The following is a 16,063-nucleotide window of genomic DNA, read 5'->3' as shown; positions in this document are numbered from 1 at the left end:
AAAAAATTATATTCAATGGTTAGGGAATTTAGCTCAGCAGTAAAGTACTGTCTAACAAATACAAAGTTCTGAGCTTGGCCCCAGCACTAAGGTAATAAAAAAGATAATCTGAAGATACATTTATTCTTCAAGGCTTAATGCTAAAATTTAATAGCTGTATAAGTTTAAACAAATCATTTCTTAGAGCTGAGCCTCAGTTTCTATACATGTAAAATGGAATTACCACTCACCTTAGACATTTGTGAGATGAGATAATGGATGTGAAAATGACTCAAATATGAAGTTCTAACAGATATTATTTTCCCTTGGCAATTAAGTTTGCATTTAAAAAGCATCATTTTCTATATAATAGCAACACTAAAACCACAGGAGGTATTTACTAAAACTCTAGGGCTTTTTGCATAAGAGCACTGGTTGGTGATACCTGATGTGCCAGCTCATGAGCGATGATTTTTGTAACCAGTTTTCTATCTGCTACTGAAGAACTGGCATTGTCATACAGAAGAGTCTCTTCTCGGAACGTAAGCAGGCCCCAATTTTCCATTGCTCCAGCTTCAAAATCAGGAATGGCCACCAAATCTGGACATAACAAGAATGAAAAGATCAATTTCTCATCTAAGGGACACCCTAAGTCAAGATTCTCTACCCAGGAAAGACAATGAGATCTTCCATGATCCTTAACACTGAGAATCTTCCTTTTTCTAGATCTACATGCTATGTACCTGGCTGTCAGCTGAGGAAGAAATAAATGATAGAACCCTTTTGTGATCAACAATTCTAATGTCTCCAAACAAAGAAAAAAATGACCCATTTCCCTCACAGTGAATCAGACTAGAGTAAGCAAGACAAAGCCCAGGTCAAATCCTACTATGTTCTTCAGAACCAGCATCACACTGAACAGAAGTTAAATCTTGCTTTCATGGGCTCCCAGTATTTACTTTTTAATATTTGAATTGGAAATTTCTTGAAAGTTAGTTAAACTCCAGATGGAGCTCTAAGCAAATTCCTACAACCCCATAAACTTATAAGTTATATAAGTAACTTAAAGTTCAAGTTTAAAAAACTTATAGATTGTAAATAATCTTAATAAATACAATTTTTACAACATAAACAATGTTTCTTGGTGGTAGTGGCACACGCCTTTAATCCCAGCACTTGGGAGGCAGAGGCAGGCAGATGTTTGTGAGTTTGAGGCCAGCCTGGTCTACAACAGCTAGTTCCAGGACAGGCTCCAGAGCTACGGAGAAACCCAGTATCAAAAAACCAATAAAAACAAAACAAAACAAACAAACAAACAAACAAAAACCAAAAAAACCCCAATAATTTTGGCAAAAGCTTTTTCTAAAAAATCATTTGTGAAGCAAATCTTCATTACAAATTGCACTAAAAATCAAAGACACTATTAATAGCTTACCCAATTTCTTAAGTGGGTATTGAATTTCAAAGTAATTTTGATAAAATTCAAGGAGCTTTACGGTTGTGTTCAAGGCATGGTGAACTTGATCAATCTTTTCTGGTACAGCATATATAGAAACCTAAAGAGAAACATAATCCATAATATAAAGATAGGTAAAATTAAAATGCCATGACATTCAGTTGGGCACTCTTAGGACCAGCAAATTCAAGAAGTGCATACTATGAGATCTTTCAGGATAGAAACTCTTGCTTATAGTTCTTCCTATCCATACAGAAAAAGTCATCTATATCCATATCCACACAAAAGAATAACCTAGTGTTTTAATTTTTTAAAGTTTTTCCAATATCTCAAATAAACTGTGTTACATCTCAGAGCAAACTATATGCACTAGCCTATCTAATTTTACAATCTTACACTCCTATGACATAGAAATGCTTTTATTTATGGACTACAGCGATGATGAGTTATCTGCAGCACAAACTAAGGTGTTAATCCTTTTGGCACCTATTATCATGCCAGTACTCCAGTAGGCACTAAATACATATTAGTAAACAAATATTAACTTCAGTTGTTGGCTTGCTTTTATGGATCATGTAATATTAAAAAAATCCTATCATTAGACACCCTCACTATAATTCAGATCTTACCTTGCTCATTCACTTCAGAGTACACACTCATGAAAAAGCAAATATAAAAAAGCACACAGGTTGCTTAAATACCTATGCTTTCTACCTACCATTTAGTAGACAAATGAAAAGTTTAAGTACATATGATATGATTATTAAAGAAACGGAAATTTGACCAAGAGATGAAATTATTCTCAATCCTAGAACACTATTAGGAGAAGGGGTAGTTTGAATTTTTTTCTTACTCTCTAATTCTTTTTCTTTTTCTTAAAGAAAAAAAAAAGTGCTTCCTAGTCTATAGAGAAAGTTCCAGAATGGCCAAGGCTACAGAGAGTAACTCTGTCTTAAAAAAAAAAAAGAAAAGAAAAGAAGAAACAGAAAAGAAAAAAAGTAAAGAACATGTGCTTTTAACGTCTTAATACATATACATCATCTCTTCATTATATTTATATCAACATTATTCTAAGATAATAATAAAACAGTGGAAAACAAGGAGAACAATTTATCTAAGAATTTTTTTTGCCATTTTGTGGTCTAAAGGATTTAAAATATGCCTATGTGCATATTAGGCTAGCCCTCTACCATTCAAGCCATTTCCCCAGGCCTCTTTCTACTTTTTATTAGGACACAGGGTCTCAGTAAGTTCTCCAGGCTCAGTATGAACTCATTTTGTAGCTCAGGCACATCTTGAACCTGTGATACTCCTGCCTTAGCCTCCTGAGTAAGTAATATTACAGGTCTTCACTAAACAACATGCCTTAAACAACAGTTTGGGTTGGGTAAGAGAACACTAATTACTACTATATGGTGATTTGGGGTACAGTTTTGTGGTACGGGAGGATGTTAAAAAGCATAAGGGTTGAAACTTAATAAAATGATTAAAGAAAAAAAGAAAAAAAAACAAATATATTAGTCACAGTCAAATGAAAGTCTACTGGCAAGTAGGCCTTAATAGCTATATTAAAGCCTTAAAGCCTAAATGCTTTCTTGTCATCTACTACTAAGATCATTTAATAGATTTCTATAACTACAACTATGGAGATCTCTGCTAATCTAGAGCAAAGGGTTCTTAAAACTGAAAAATAGAGGATCTGGTAGGTTTAACCTGTCTGTGCCTTAACGTAATAAAAACAAAAACTAGCTAACAAAAGCAGAACCATGTGAAGTAATAACATGGCCTGTAGGATCTAAGGGACCCATTGCCTTTCCAAAACAAGTTAACTGAACACATTACAAAAAGCAAGAATTCCTAACATAAAGAATATATTGAGTCTCTTCTTAATGACTGATTAGATGAACTAGAAGGAAATTATATCAAATGGGCAATGTATACCAGGATGATTGAAAAACACTTGGGATATGTCCTGGTTAGTTTAATGTCAACTTGACACAAGCTAGAGTCATGAGAAAGAAGGGAACCTCAATTGTGTAAATGCTGCCACAAGATCCAGTTTTAGGTCATTTTATTAATTAAAGATTGATAGGGGAGGGCCCAGTTCATGGTGGGTAGTGCTATCCTTAGGTTATATAAGAAAGCAGGCTGATCAACGCCCATAGAAACAAGCTAGTAAGCACCACCCCTCCACAGCTCCATTAGCTTCCATTTCCAGGGTCCTGCCTTATTTGAGTTCCTGCCCTGACTTCCTTCAGAGACGAACAGAGCTACGAAAGTGTGAGCCACACAAACCCTTCCCTCTTCAAGTTTCTTGGTTATGGTGTTTCATCACAGCAACAGGAACCTTAACATGACTTAAATTACTTTAGAAATTTTGAACAAAAACATGTTTGTGAATAAATTAAAATTATATTGATAGTACAATTGAGGGCTCTAGTTAAATGCTACATGTCAGATTTGGTACTCCTATTTGACTGATGAAATTAATTCTTCCAACTAGCCCATCGATGACAAACACAGAAGCAGGAAGCAAGGAAACAAACAGAACAAAAAAAAAAAACCTTAAGAGAAACATGAAGTTCCTAGCACAGCCTGCTAATACAAAGTATAGCCCTATCCATTTCCTCCTAAAAAAGTAGAAAAATAGTAAAACTATTTGGTGTGGCAAGTCCTTCTGTACATCTGTTGTTTTCTGTGGTTAAAGAATAAAGAAGCTGGATTGGCCTGTGAAAGGGCAGAGTAGAGCTAGGCGAGTGGGCGGGGGCGACTAAACTGAATGCTGGGAGAGAAGGTGGAGTTGCAAGACGTCATATAGCTGCCAGACGGGGAAGACGTGAACTGCTAGCTGGAATCTTGTCAGTAGGCCACGAGCCTCATGGTAAAATATAAAATAATGGAAATGGGTTAATCCTAGATGTAAGAACTAAGCAATATGCTTAAGTGATTGGCCAAGCAGTGATTAAATTAATACAATTTCTGTGTGCTTATTCAAGACTGGGCAGCTGGGAATGAACAAGCAGCCTCCAAAAACAACTATTGTTTATTCATGCTGTTTAAAAAAAAATTTACTACTAGGAAGCACTAAAAAGGAGATTAAATCTCTTGGTGTGCAAAAGATTAAATGATATGGTTACATATGGAAAAATGTATTGTGTACTCTACCTATGCATATATAATACATATATACATATAAATGGATTTTATTTCCTGTGCATCTATGTATATATATTACAGTCCTAAAAAATGAGGTGTAGAGGGGATCAGGATGTAGTCTTTTCAAGAGATTAGAGCTAGTAATTATGAAGGACCAATTCTATCTTTTTTTGTATTTATTTATTTATTTATTTATTTATTTATTATGTATACAATATCTGTCTATGTAGACGCCTACAGGCCAGAAGAGGGCACCAGACCTCATTACAGATGGTTGTGAGCCACCATGTGGTTGCTGGGAATTGAACTCAGGACCTTTGGAAGAGCAGGCAATGCTCTTAACCGCTGAGCCATCTCTTCAGCCCCCCAAAGACATATTCTTGTTAAACTGTTCTGCCATCTAATACAGATGAATAAAAACCTCTGCCTACCATTCAAAAAAGATTTGTGAAACTCTTTTCTTAAACTTTCCTCCCAGGGTAAAGCATACATGGCGATGGGTTATATATTAGGTAATAAACTGGGACACTGGGAGTGATGGAAGAACTCACTCTAGAACAACTGCACATACAGTTGAGCTTGTAAAGAATGGTCTTAAATATCAAAATGACAAATTTTAATGTAATCAATAACAAGCTAGAATGACAGATTGGGGGCAGGTCTGGAAAGTAAATAGGAAGTAGGTACTTAAAACGAATTCTTCTCTATCATCAATGTTTATATCTCTACTATAAAATAAAAGTTCAAATCAAATAACTATTTACACAAGGGTACTAATGACAAGGAAAAACAAAATATCCTGATTAAAACAGCAATTATGAGAAAATGGAAATAAACTAGGCCCTTAAGTTAAACAATCGTATACATTCTCTATGAATAAAATCAACAAGGGCTGTTTTTTTCTTCTGGTTTTGGGGATTGAAACTAGAGCCTTTCACATGCTTAGAAACACTGCTGATCTGTAGACCAGCACCTAAGTTGTTTATTTTTTTTTTGTCTTTTTTTTTTTTGTCTCTGTTTAACAGTCCTAGCTGTCCTGGAACTCACTCTTGTAGATCAGGCTTGCCTCAAACTCACAGAAATCCTCTTGCCTATGCCTTCTGAGTGCTGGTATTAAAGGCACACACCACAACTGCCGGGCTACTAAATTTTTTAAAGAGTACTCATCTAATTTTTACAGCCAATATACTATTATAATCAATAGCCACAGCCAGGCGGCGGTGGCGCACGCCTTTAATCCCAGCACTCGGGAGGCAGAGGCAGGCGGATCTCTGAGTTCGAGGCCAGCCTGGTCTACAAGAGCTAGTTCCAGGACAGGCTCTAGAAACTACAGGGAAACCCTGTCTCGAAAAACCAAAAAAAAAAAAAAATAGCCACACAAACTAATATAACTCTTGAAATATGGCAAGCAGAGATTCTCCATACATTTTAGTTTAAACCTAAAGAGCTATATAAGGCTACTGACAATCATATTTTCTACAGTACAGTTCTAGAAATACTAGTATATTATGTTGTCTTACAATGATTCTACTATAAAATAAAGAACTTGAAAACTATTGATTTTCAGGTATTAAATGAATGGCAATAAATAAGAGTTAAGTGTTGTGGGATATTCACACCCTGAGACTGTGTTAATAAAGTTAACTTTGAATCAGGGGTGGAGCCAGTGACTAGTTGACAAGAACTAGTCATAGCATATACAGAGGCACAGGATTAGCAGGGTTTTTTGGACTTTCTTTTTGGTATAGGAAGTGTAGAGAAGGTCAGCTGATTGCTCCTCCATGGCTTCTTTGGTCTTTCAGGTTTCCAACTCAATATCTGACTCCCAAGTCTTTACTGGTAATAGAACAACTTAGATAAACACAACAGTTAAGTAAAAGTAGTATTTCTGTTACAAAATATCAGAATTTGATCTAAAAGCTTGTCTTCATAAGGTAACTACCAAGAAACATTAAAGAATTAGTTCTACCTAGCTTACTATATAAATAGGTATTCAGAGAATTAGTACAGGAACATACCAGGGTTCCATTTACATCCCAACTCAGGTTCCTCATCTCCCCTACAATGAAAGCAACCAGGTATGTGCTCATTTTAACACTTTCAGAAAATTCATCCCGAATAAGTCCTTCTTCTGCAGGGACCGATGACTTCTATAGCCAAAGGGAAAAAAGATGACAGTTCTGTAATTAAAGCAATCAATGACAAATATACTGAGAAACTAAAAATTAATGTAGATAATACTTGCATATTTTAATCTTTCAACACAAATTTCTAGAGAACAAAGCCTCTTCTTTCAGTTTCTTCTACCACCCTTGATCAAGAGGACACACGGAGTATCATGAAAACCCCAACATGGCTCTCAGTATATTTAAGTCACAGGGAGCTTTAGTTCTGTCTTTCCATTTAAAAATTGTAGCAAAACTCAACTCCTTCCCCCACCCCATAACCTTAGGACAACTGACTTGAAAAAGGAACTGTAGCTAAGATATCTTCTAACACAATCTAGTGCTCCATAAGGAAAACTTAGTGGAATCAAATATGTCAGGTCACTAGAGAAGTCTGCAACAGACTGAAGGTGAGAAACGCCAGCAATTCTCAGGATTTCTCAACCATGAATCTGGTTACACTTGGGTTATCAGACAAGTAGATGCCCACCTCTCTAAGAGACTGATTAATGATTAAGGTGAAGACTTTGGCTACGAGTAGGGCCGTGACAATGATGGATCGTGCTGTCTGCTGTCTATGAGGGTAGCTTGCATTACCTGCCTGCTGTGGTTATTCCTCACCCCTAGCTACACAGGTTCTACGAAGCACCACACAGAACACACAAAACCATTCAGGTAGACACAAAAGGAGCCCTAAGTTATGATTAGCATAAAACTCCTCTGCTGGGTGTTGCCTCTACTATCTCCCACACAATTAACACTCAAGAAAGAGGCTCCTGTTTTTGTTGTCCATTTCTACATGACAACAATCCAAAGTTTTAGTTGCCAAAACACCAAGAATAATCACAGTTCCACACTCTCAACACTGCTTAGAAGAGCAAGTTCACTATTTCTCAAGTAATTTCCTGGGTTTGTACTAATTCATAGTGTTCGTATTTGTGCAACTGTAAAGCAAGAAAACACTTCACACTCCTACTCATGCATTCTAAATCCTGCAGTCTTTTCCTTCCTCAAGAGTTCCTTAGCCTAGCAAATTTTTCCATTTTTATTTAAGTATTTCAGAAATATACACATATGAATCTAAATATTCCTACCAGTAGTACAGTAAAAAAGGAATCCAACTGTTCTTAGATATAAGAGGTCCATCCAAAGATTTTACCTTCATGTCACAGTACCTTAGGCATATTTGATAATGCAGTATGATGTTCATTCCTTGTGATCTTGATGATAAATGTGGCCTTAAATGCTGGCTCATCAAAACAGGGAAAAGCAGATCTTGCTGCCAGAGGTTCAAATTGAGTTGCTGCAAAGTACCTAAAAATAAATACAAATTCAATACAATAGTTATTGACTATCTACTAGACAGGGCACCCTGCCAAGTACTAGGGATATAAAGACAAATACAATTCCAGACTTTAAAGGACCCACAATTAACTAAGAGAGACAAAAGTCTAGAATGGCATCTTCAATCAGGCTTCAAATCATATCCTAACAATGGAAACACATTAGGAGTATCAATTGCCATAAAAGAAATTCTGCTGGAGTTAAAGAAACTGTAGAGAAACTAGTACAAAGTCTGAATTGGTCTTTGAACACCAAATATACCTGATAAAAGTACAGAAGGGAAAAAAAACACTTGAAAAAGAAGGCAGCATAAAGGAAAAAGGCAGTATGTGTCTATAAGCTGGGGCAGCTGCGGAGTGTGGTGGGATTCACAAAGGTAGCTTCTTAAATGAGTTTTCGACATGAAGCCCTTAGGGAGGATTGTCACTATTTGCTATTAAACATCTGGGTTTACAATACTGAATCTCAAATCTACAACATTCGCTTCATTTGTTCTTTAACAGTATTCTGCTTTTCTTTTTCTTTTCTTTTCTTTTTTTTAAAGATTTATTTATTTATTATGTATAGTGTTCTGTCTGTCTGTATGCTTGCTGACCAGAAGAGGGCACAAGATCTCATTACAGATGGCTGTGAGCCACATGTGGTTGCTGGGAACTTAACTCAGGACCTCTGGAAGACCAATCAGTGCTCTTAATCTCTGGGTCATCTCTCCAGCCCTCCTTTTTCTTTTCAAGGATGAACAGAAAGGATATGCTCCCTTCCACACCACAACAGCAGCAGTTAAGACTACAATACATACAAAGAAACTGGACTTTTGGTCATGTGAAAAGCACAAAAATAAGCATGAGTTAATGGTAGATTTCAAATCAAGGAAGAAAACTGATCTCCATATGGAAGACCATGCAGAGTATCAGGGCAAGTGCACCTCTCTTGTACCAGCTTATATAGCAGCCACAGGCACCCGCATGGCACCCTCTGATTTCAGTACTTAGACTTCACTTTTAGAAGATAAGCAAAAAAGAGAAAACTGGATTTAGAGTCCACATTCATTAGCCATATGACTCTGTCAAGTCTGCAACTTATATATCAGTTTTTTATCAGATGTTATGGTTTAGACAGGATTCCCTGCACCAAGCCCAGAGTTTAGTCAGAATCCAGTAAAACGCTACAAAAACAAAACATTTGTATACTACATGAGTGGTTCTATATAGATGCTTATTACTAATTCTAGGAAAGTACAAAACTTTCCCACACTTAAATCATTAACGTCTTTCCTGATAAGAATGGGCCCAGAAAAGCCAGCGTGAACTTCATGTAATAACCATGCTAACATTTTTCTGTTGTTTTTAAATTTTTTTATTATGTATACAGTGTTTGGCCTGTATATATTCCTGCCTGACAGAAGAGGAGACCCCAGGTCTCATTTATGGATGGTTGTAAGCCACCATGTGGTTGCTGGGAATTGAACTCAGTACCTCTGGAAGAGCTGCCAGTGCTCTTAACCTCTAAGCCATCTTTCCAACCGCCATGCCAACATTTCTTTTTTTGGGTTTTTTTTTTTTTTTTTTTTTGGTTTTTCGAGACAGGGTTTCTCTGTAGCTTTGGAGCCTGTCCTGGAACTAGCTCTTGTAGACCAGGCTGGTCTCGAACTCACAGAGATCCACCTGCCTCTGCCTCCCGAGTGCTGGGATTAAAGGCGTGCGCCACCGCCGCCCGGCTTATGCCAACATTTCTAATGGCCAACATTTTTACCTAGTTAAAGGAATGGGATAAAGCCCAATTTTATCCCTATTATTCACATTAGAAGGTCTATTTAAGAATAAAAATTACATCATAGCATTCTTCTCTTTGCTTGAGACAGTCTTTTGTTTTTTGAGACATGGTTTCTCTGTGTAGCCTTGGCTATCCTGGAACTCACTCTGTAGATCAGGCTGGCCTCAAGCTCACAGAGATCCACCTGCCTCTGCCTCCCAAATGCTGGGATTAAAAGCATGAGCCACTACTGCTCAGCTGAGACAGGTGGTAAATATCCCAAATTGGCCTCATACTCACTATATCTACATACACATGTACACACATACACACACCATACACATACACCTGTATTCTGTATTGAAATTCTGATCCTCCTGCTGCCTCTACTTCCCAAGTGCTGGGAATGCAAGTACATTCCATCACGTCTGACTCTCTCTCTCTCTCTCTCTCTCTCTCTCTCTCTCTCTCTCTCTCTATATATATATATATATATATATATATATATATCCTAACATTATATATATATATCCTAACATTATATATATATATATATCCTAACATTCTAAGAAAAACTAAACCAAGCAAAAATAAAACAAACAAAAATTTTAATTATTGTTCAAGCAATATAATAACTCACTCAAACTTCTCTGAGAATGCTGCTTTCTGAAGACACAATGTGTTCTCTATTATGAATAAGAGATGCCTATTCTTTCTTGTGACTATGTCTGCTTTCAAAAAAACTTGTTACAGCATTTTCTCAATCTAATTTGAAGACAGGAATTAGATGGGGGTTGAGTAAGAGAATCCTTAACACTGGTAAAAATAACATTCAAAGAAAAGAAGTGTGAACCGGGGAAGCAGTTCAATTCAGTGGTTAAGAAACATGGGTTTGCATTCCCTCTCTGCCAGTCTATTACTATATGTACCTTTGTCCTTGGCTATTATGAATATATCAGTATTTCTTAGTGAGTTTGACAAGGGAAGGCAGAAGACTAAAGAAACAAAATGCTCTGAGCAGTTATAGTGTTTCAGTTCCCAATAAGTATTGGCTACTGTTATCCTTAATTTTAGGAAATACAGAGTTCAGCATAATAGAGTATGGGCTATGAGAAAAAACAAAGGCCAGATAATGAAGATCTTCAAACTGTTAGCAATAAGTAGTGTGAAAGAACTGTACACCGAAAGCTAGCATAATCACCTCTACTAATGAAAACAAGTGCAGAGATAAAAATAGGCCTACGCTACATTTATAACAGTGTGGAAAGTAGGTAATTTCCTGACCACAAGCAATGTCTATTCAAAGCATCAGACATTATGATTTTCCAGGCAACAAGAGTGTTGGTGGTATAATGATGAGAAAATCTGCCTTCCAAGCAACAAGAAATGCATCTCCCTAATCATTTCCTCAGTTTAAATATTTATTTAAATATTTATAATGGAGGGTAGTATAAAAGTCTCCAGCAAAACTGTAAGACACACACCCACACAAAATTTTGTAGGATTAATAGTTTTCAGACATCCTGAAGGTAAGAATGAATTAAACTTTTATCCTCTCTCAAGATAGACAATCATGTGGGACCTTCACTGTTACTAACAAGCAGGTAAATAAACTTAGATTGTTTGTTCCAAACCAGTTTAAAATACTATTTTAAATTCTCTATTTCTTAGTTTCAAGTCCCACATTTTTCTAACACGTACCATAACTCAATTCAGCCCATGTCAAGAATTCACATATGCTTATACTAAAAAATCACTGGATTCCACTACACAGCATTTATTCTTCCCATTATGTACCAATAGGCCCAAAGATTCCATAGAAATAATCTAATTTGATGAGATAGCTCTGGAGCTTGTCTTAGAGTTCTGTTTGCAATTATTAAGCCACTGTCTTATAATGTGCATGGTGTGTCTGTCTGTTTGTATGTCTATCTATCTATATATGTGGATAATTCTACATACAAAATGTACACTGCAAATAGGGAGCAAAATACTGTATTTCCTAGAGATGACAGAGATTACAAACCAATAACTAAAGCTAAAAACTACAAGGCTACCATTACAATCTCAAATTTGTGCTCAATTTTAGATAATCATTCAACAACTAAAATATACATACAGCATTTTATTTGTTTTAAAATTATATATAAAAGAAAAATTGTCATTTATCTGACATTAAAATTAAGTAGAGGTCACTAAAATATAACCATATGTTTCAAATTCTAACTACCAGTATAAAATCCTCAAATATATGTGAAGAGCAGATGCACAATTTGATATGAAAAGAAAATTGAAGCAGCTTTTGATAATTCTTAATACCCAAAAGAGAGTTGCAGACTTGTACTAAAAAAAAAACAAAACCCCTATTTAGTACTTGAGTGTTTTTGGATAACTGAGAAAGAAAAGAATTTTTTTCTATTGTTTGACAAAAGCTAAGAAAGAAACATCCATTCTATAGTGAATTAGATATGTCTCTTGTGTGGAAAAAAAGAACTAACACGTTCTTTTTATTTTCAATTAGTAAAATTACTCTTTTAAAAATATTTTTTCATATTTGTATTGAGTAAGGTAACCCCAACCCAGAAAGACAAATATAATATGTATTCACTCATAAGTGGCTTTTAGATATAAAACAAAGAAAAACCAGCCTATAGTCCACAATCCTAGAGAAACTAGACAACAAAGAGGACCCTATGAGAGATATACAAGGATCTACATAGGAAGATGAAAAAGACAAGGTCTCATAAGTAAATCGGCAATGTGGAGGTCATGGTAGAGGGTAGAAGGGGAGGGGTGGAAGAGAGGGAAATGTAGAAAATGTATAGCTCAATAAAAACAATAAAATATTTTTTAAAAGTATCTTTTCTTTCAATAAACTGAAAATAAAAACTCTAAAACAGTGAACAAAACAACAACAATATATTAATATACATTAGTCAACTGGCGAGTGTCAATAGTTCTTAAACTAGTTTACCGAATGTTATGAGTGCATTATGTAAGAATGCTCTACTAACATAAAGGACACATAAGTAGTCTTGTGCACAGAGGAGAGATGACATTATCATTATTTGTGAATATTCCATAGTAATATATACTACATCTTTCAGAAAACCCATCTATGGTATGAATATGAAGATTAAACAACAAAGTATAATAAACTACACTATGAAATACTCTTATATTGTGTATTATTTTTTTTGAGATATGATTCTTTCCTACACATTTAAAGATTCCACAGTCAAACTGGCATTTTAAAAAGTAAACCAGTAATAAATAAACTAAGAATGATATATGTATGCCACATTTCATACCCTCTTTTTCCAACTCATTAAGTACCTCCTAAAATTTCTGTCTGCAGTTTCAGGGAAAGATGACACTATTCATCTCATAAAACATGAAAAGCTCTATTCATCTCATAAAATATGAAAAGCTCAAGAAAAGTTTGTTAGTTTGTGATGATAAAGAATATAATCTCTCACCCCTTCTACCATACTCCTATTCTCTTCCATCACAAATCTACCTAAGAGAATAGTATATTTTTACATATTACACATAACTTACTAAATTTAAAAACATGTAAAAACATTTGTGGTGTGGGCAAAAGGACCTGCACTGCAGAAGTTACAAGCAGAAGGACACAAAAACCATTTAGGAGGTTTACATACTTTTTCTCATTACTTTTATCTGTGTAGGTGATGCCATAAAACCCATAATAAGAGTTAGATATATTTGCTGAATACTCTATCTTCAAGGTATAATTGTGACCTGCTAGAAGGGCTTCAGGGGCAACAATGGCGATTTGTTCATGATATGGATATTCCAGGATTTCAACTTGTTTTTCTTGACTTGAAACTGCTGACATAAATGTCACTCTTGAAATATTATGTCCTGTGCTATGGAGAATGATATTCCATGTGGCTTGAAGAGCCTGAAGTGAAATTGTCACAGAACCCCTGAATGTCATTGAGGTTAGGTTTGGATGTAGGTTAAGTTCATAGCGCTGAGGCATAATGGCAGTAGGAAGCCTAATTTGTGCCCACGGGAACAATTTCCCATTTGTAGCAATTGGCTGAATTAGGCTTGTTGACTGGTTTCTTTTGCGGCAGCCTTCTTTGGTAAAGGTACATCTAGGCAGTAGATAAATCACCATGATTACAGAGACAGCAACCACAATGACAAAAACACAGAGCACTAAGGTCCTGGCAGAGGGTACTGAACAAGTTCCGTCTGAACTCTGCCTGTAGCCTGTTGCACTGTTTCGAAGCCCTGAGCTTCTGTTCATGAAGGACATGCCCAGCAGCTTCGCAGACGACTCATAATCCTCTTCATCCTCATCCATCTCATGTTCACCAAGACCTCTCACTAATAGCCTTGAACCCCGGGGCTCATATTCCACTTCATCAGGTTCCAGAGGATGTAAACAAGGTTCTTTGGCTAAATCTACAACGTCTGGTTCTTCTTCAAACATGCTGTTTTCAATCATATTCCTTGGAAGTTGAAGTCGATCTACAAAATTAAGACATAAAGATAAGACAGAAGTGGGGGAGAGCTCTTAATACAATGTTTCTTAGAAACACCAAATTTAGTAAGTTTTTTTTAATCACTAAGACTTATTTCTACATTAAGTCTATTAGAATTAAATAGAGGCTTTACAGTCTAGAGTTGCTCATTAAAAACTCAAGCATGCATAAAAAAGTATACTATATTCATGAATATAGTATAAAAAATTAAAATAAGAACAAAACAAAAAACTAGCATATAGGCTAATATTAAAGAAAGAAGGTATAATGCTAATTGTTTTTCTGTCACAGATTTTTTTTATTGTTAGTGGTCACTAAGTGCGTAAAAATAGAATATCTGACAGTGAAAAAGAATGAGAACTGTAGCTATATAGCGGCTTGCTGGGATGTATTCAGATTTGAGGCCTGGCTAATTTTGGTGTGTGTGATATTTTACTTGAGTTTTTTTCTTTTAATAAGGAAAGTATAGTAATTTTTTTAACAGCTGTGATTTTATGGTGCATTCTTTAATACTGTCCTACCTAATACCCTGGGTTCTAGACTTGACATTAGAGGATGTTACTCTGGCCATCTCTGCCTGTGTCTGTTTTTAAACAGAACTCAGTGGAGCCCAAAGAACTGTAGTCAATGTCTTTCTTCTAGGGTCTGGAATTCTTGGCCAAATACTGCAATCCAGGTTGTAAGGTCTGTGTGGGTCTCCTTCCTGAGTCCCTCTCTCCCTTGGGCAAATTAGAAATGGGTCTGCCTACTTCTAGGCTTAAAAGATGGCTCCTCAAGAGCATGGGCTATTGTTTCCCTCAGGATGTTTCTGCACTACAGTAAACTGATAGAAGAAAATTACTTAGGAAATTTCGATAAGTGAGAAACAGTAACATGGACAAAAAACTTGGAAAACAGATCAAACTCCAGTTCAAAAACCTGCTTTTTCACCTTCTGTAACTTTCACAAGTACTTTTCCCACCCTTAAACACAGAACAAGCACCACGAGTGCCAGCATATCCCGAGTCAGGAAAGTGGTGGGAGCCATTTGATCCATTTGCCAAGAATCACTTAGGAGAAAGGTCTCAAGAAGCAAAGGGGTAAAAAAAAGTACTACATATCTATCAATAACTTAGAATGGGACATTCATTATTTTGTATTTAAAAAATTACATCTTTTAAGAGATTTCAAGGTTCATCAAATTGAAATCATGTTTAACTTGTTCTCACAAGGCACTTTACAACTAAATTTTCTAATCTTAACAACAGTTCTATAAGCGGCAAAAATTAAGACAGGAAAAAACAAACAGAAATGGACTGATTTAATATCAAAGCCATATAGATATTTACTTATATAATTGATATTTGAGCCCAGATTCTAAAAATATATAATTTCAAATTTTAATCTCACTAATGCACCGTATCTTCTGACCCATATTAATTTAATGAAAGGGAAACACTTTTAACAATTTGGTATCTGGCAATGAAATTATTAAAAATATTATTCATCATCATCAGAACAAAACTGACATTAACTACTTAATACCCAGAAAAATATAGTTCTCAATAAAAAGTGAACAGTAGTAACTCATAACTTACAAAATAAAAGAACTGCTACTATTAGGGTAAAGTTTAAAACTGTGCTACTCAAAATGCAGAATGAAGACCACAGTACCCATATTAATTACATTGCAGCTTCTTACATAGGCAGTT

At 35.6% G+C, this 16,063-nt stretch overlaps 1 protein-coding gene across 1 annotated transcript in view; it reads right to left on the bottom strand.

Moving 5' to 3' along the window:
• Nucleotides 1-16,063, bottom strand: part of LOC119820551 (leucyl and cystinyl aminopeptidase) — a 117,168-nt gene that overhangs the window by 43,103 nt on the left and 58,002 nt on the right. Inside the window, exons 2-6 of the mRNA XM_038339008.2 lie at nucleotides 13,518-14,358; nucleotides 7,932-8,070; nucleotides 6,610-6,741; nucleotides 1,415-1,535; nucleotides 425-579 (exon numbers count right to left, since the gene is read on the bottom strand). Of these exons, the coding sequence (XP_038194936.1) occupies nucleotides 425-579; nucleotides 1,415-1,535; nucleotides 6,610-6,741; nucleotides 7,932-8,070; nucleotides 13,518-14,358 (1,388 nt within the window). The remainder of the gene's footprint in view (nucleotides 1-424; nucleotides 580-1,414; nucleotides 1,536-6,609; nucleotides 6,742-7,931; nucleotides 8,071-13,517; nucleotides 14,359-16,063) is intronic.

The sequence above is a fragment of the Arvicola amphibius genome, chromosome 8 (genome assembly GCF_903992535.2).
Source record: "Arvicola amphibius chromosome 8, mArvAmp1.2, whole genome shotgun sequence".
NCBI classification, from domain to species: Eukaryota; Metazoa; Chordata; class Mammalia; order Rodentia; family Cricetidae; genus Arvicola; species Arvicola amphibius.
The sequence above is the reverse complement of the archived record's forward strand: the minus strand, read 5'-3'. Positions and strand labels throughout refer to the sequence as shown.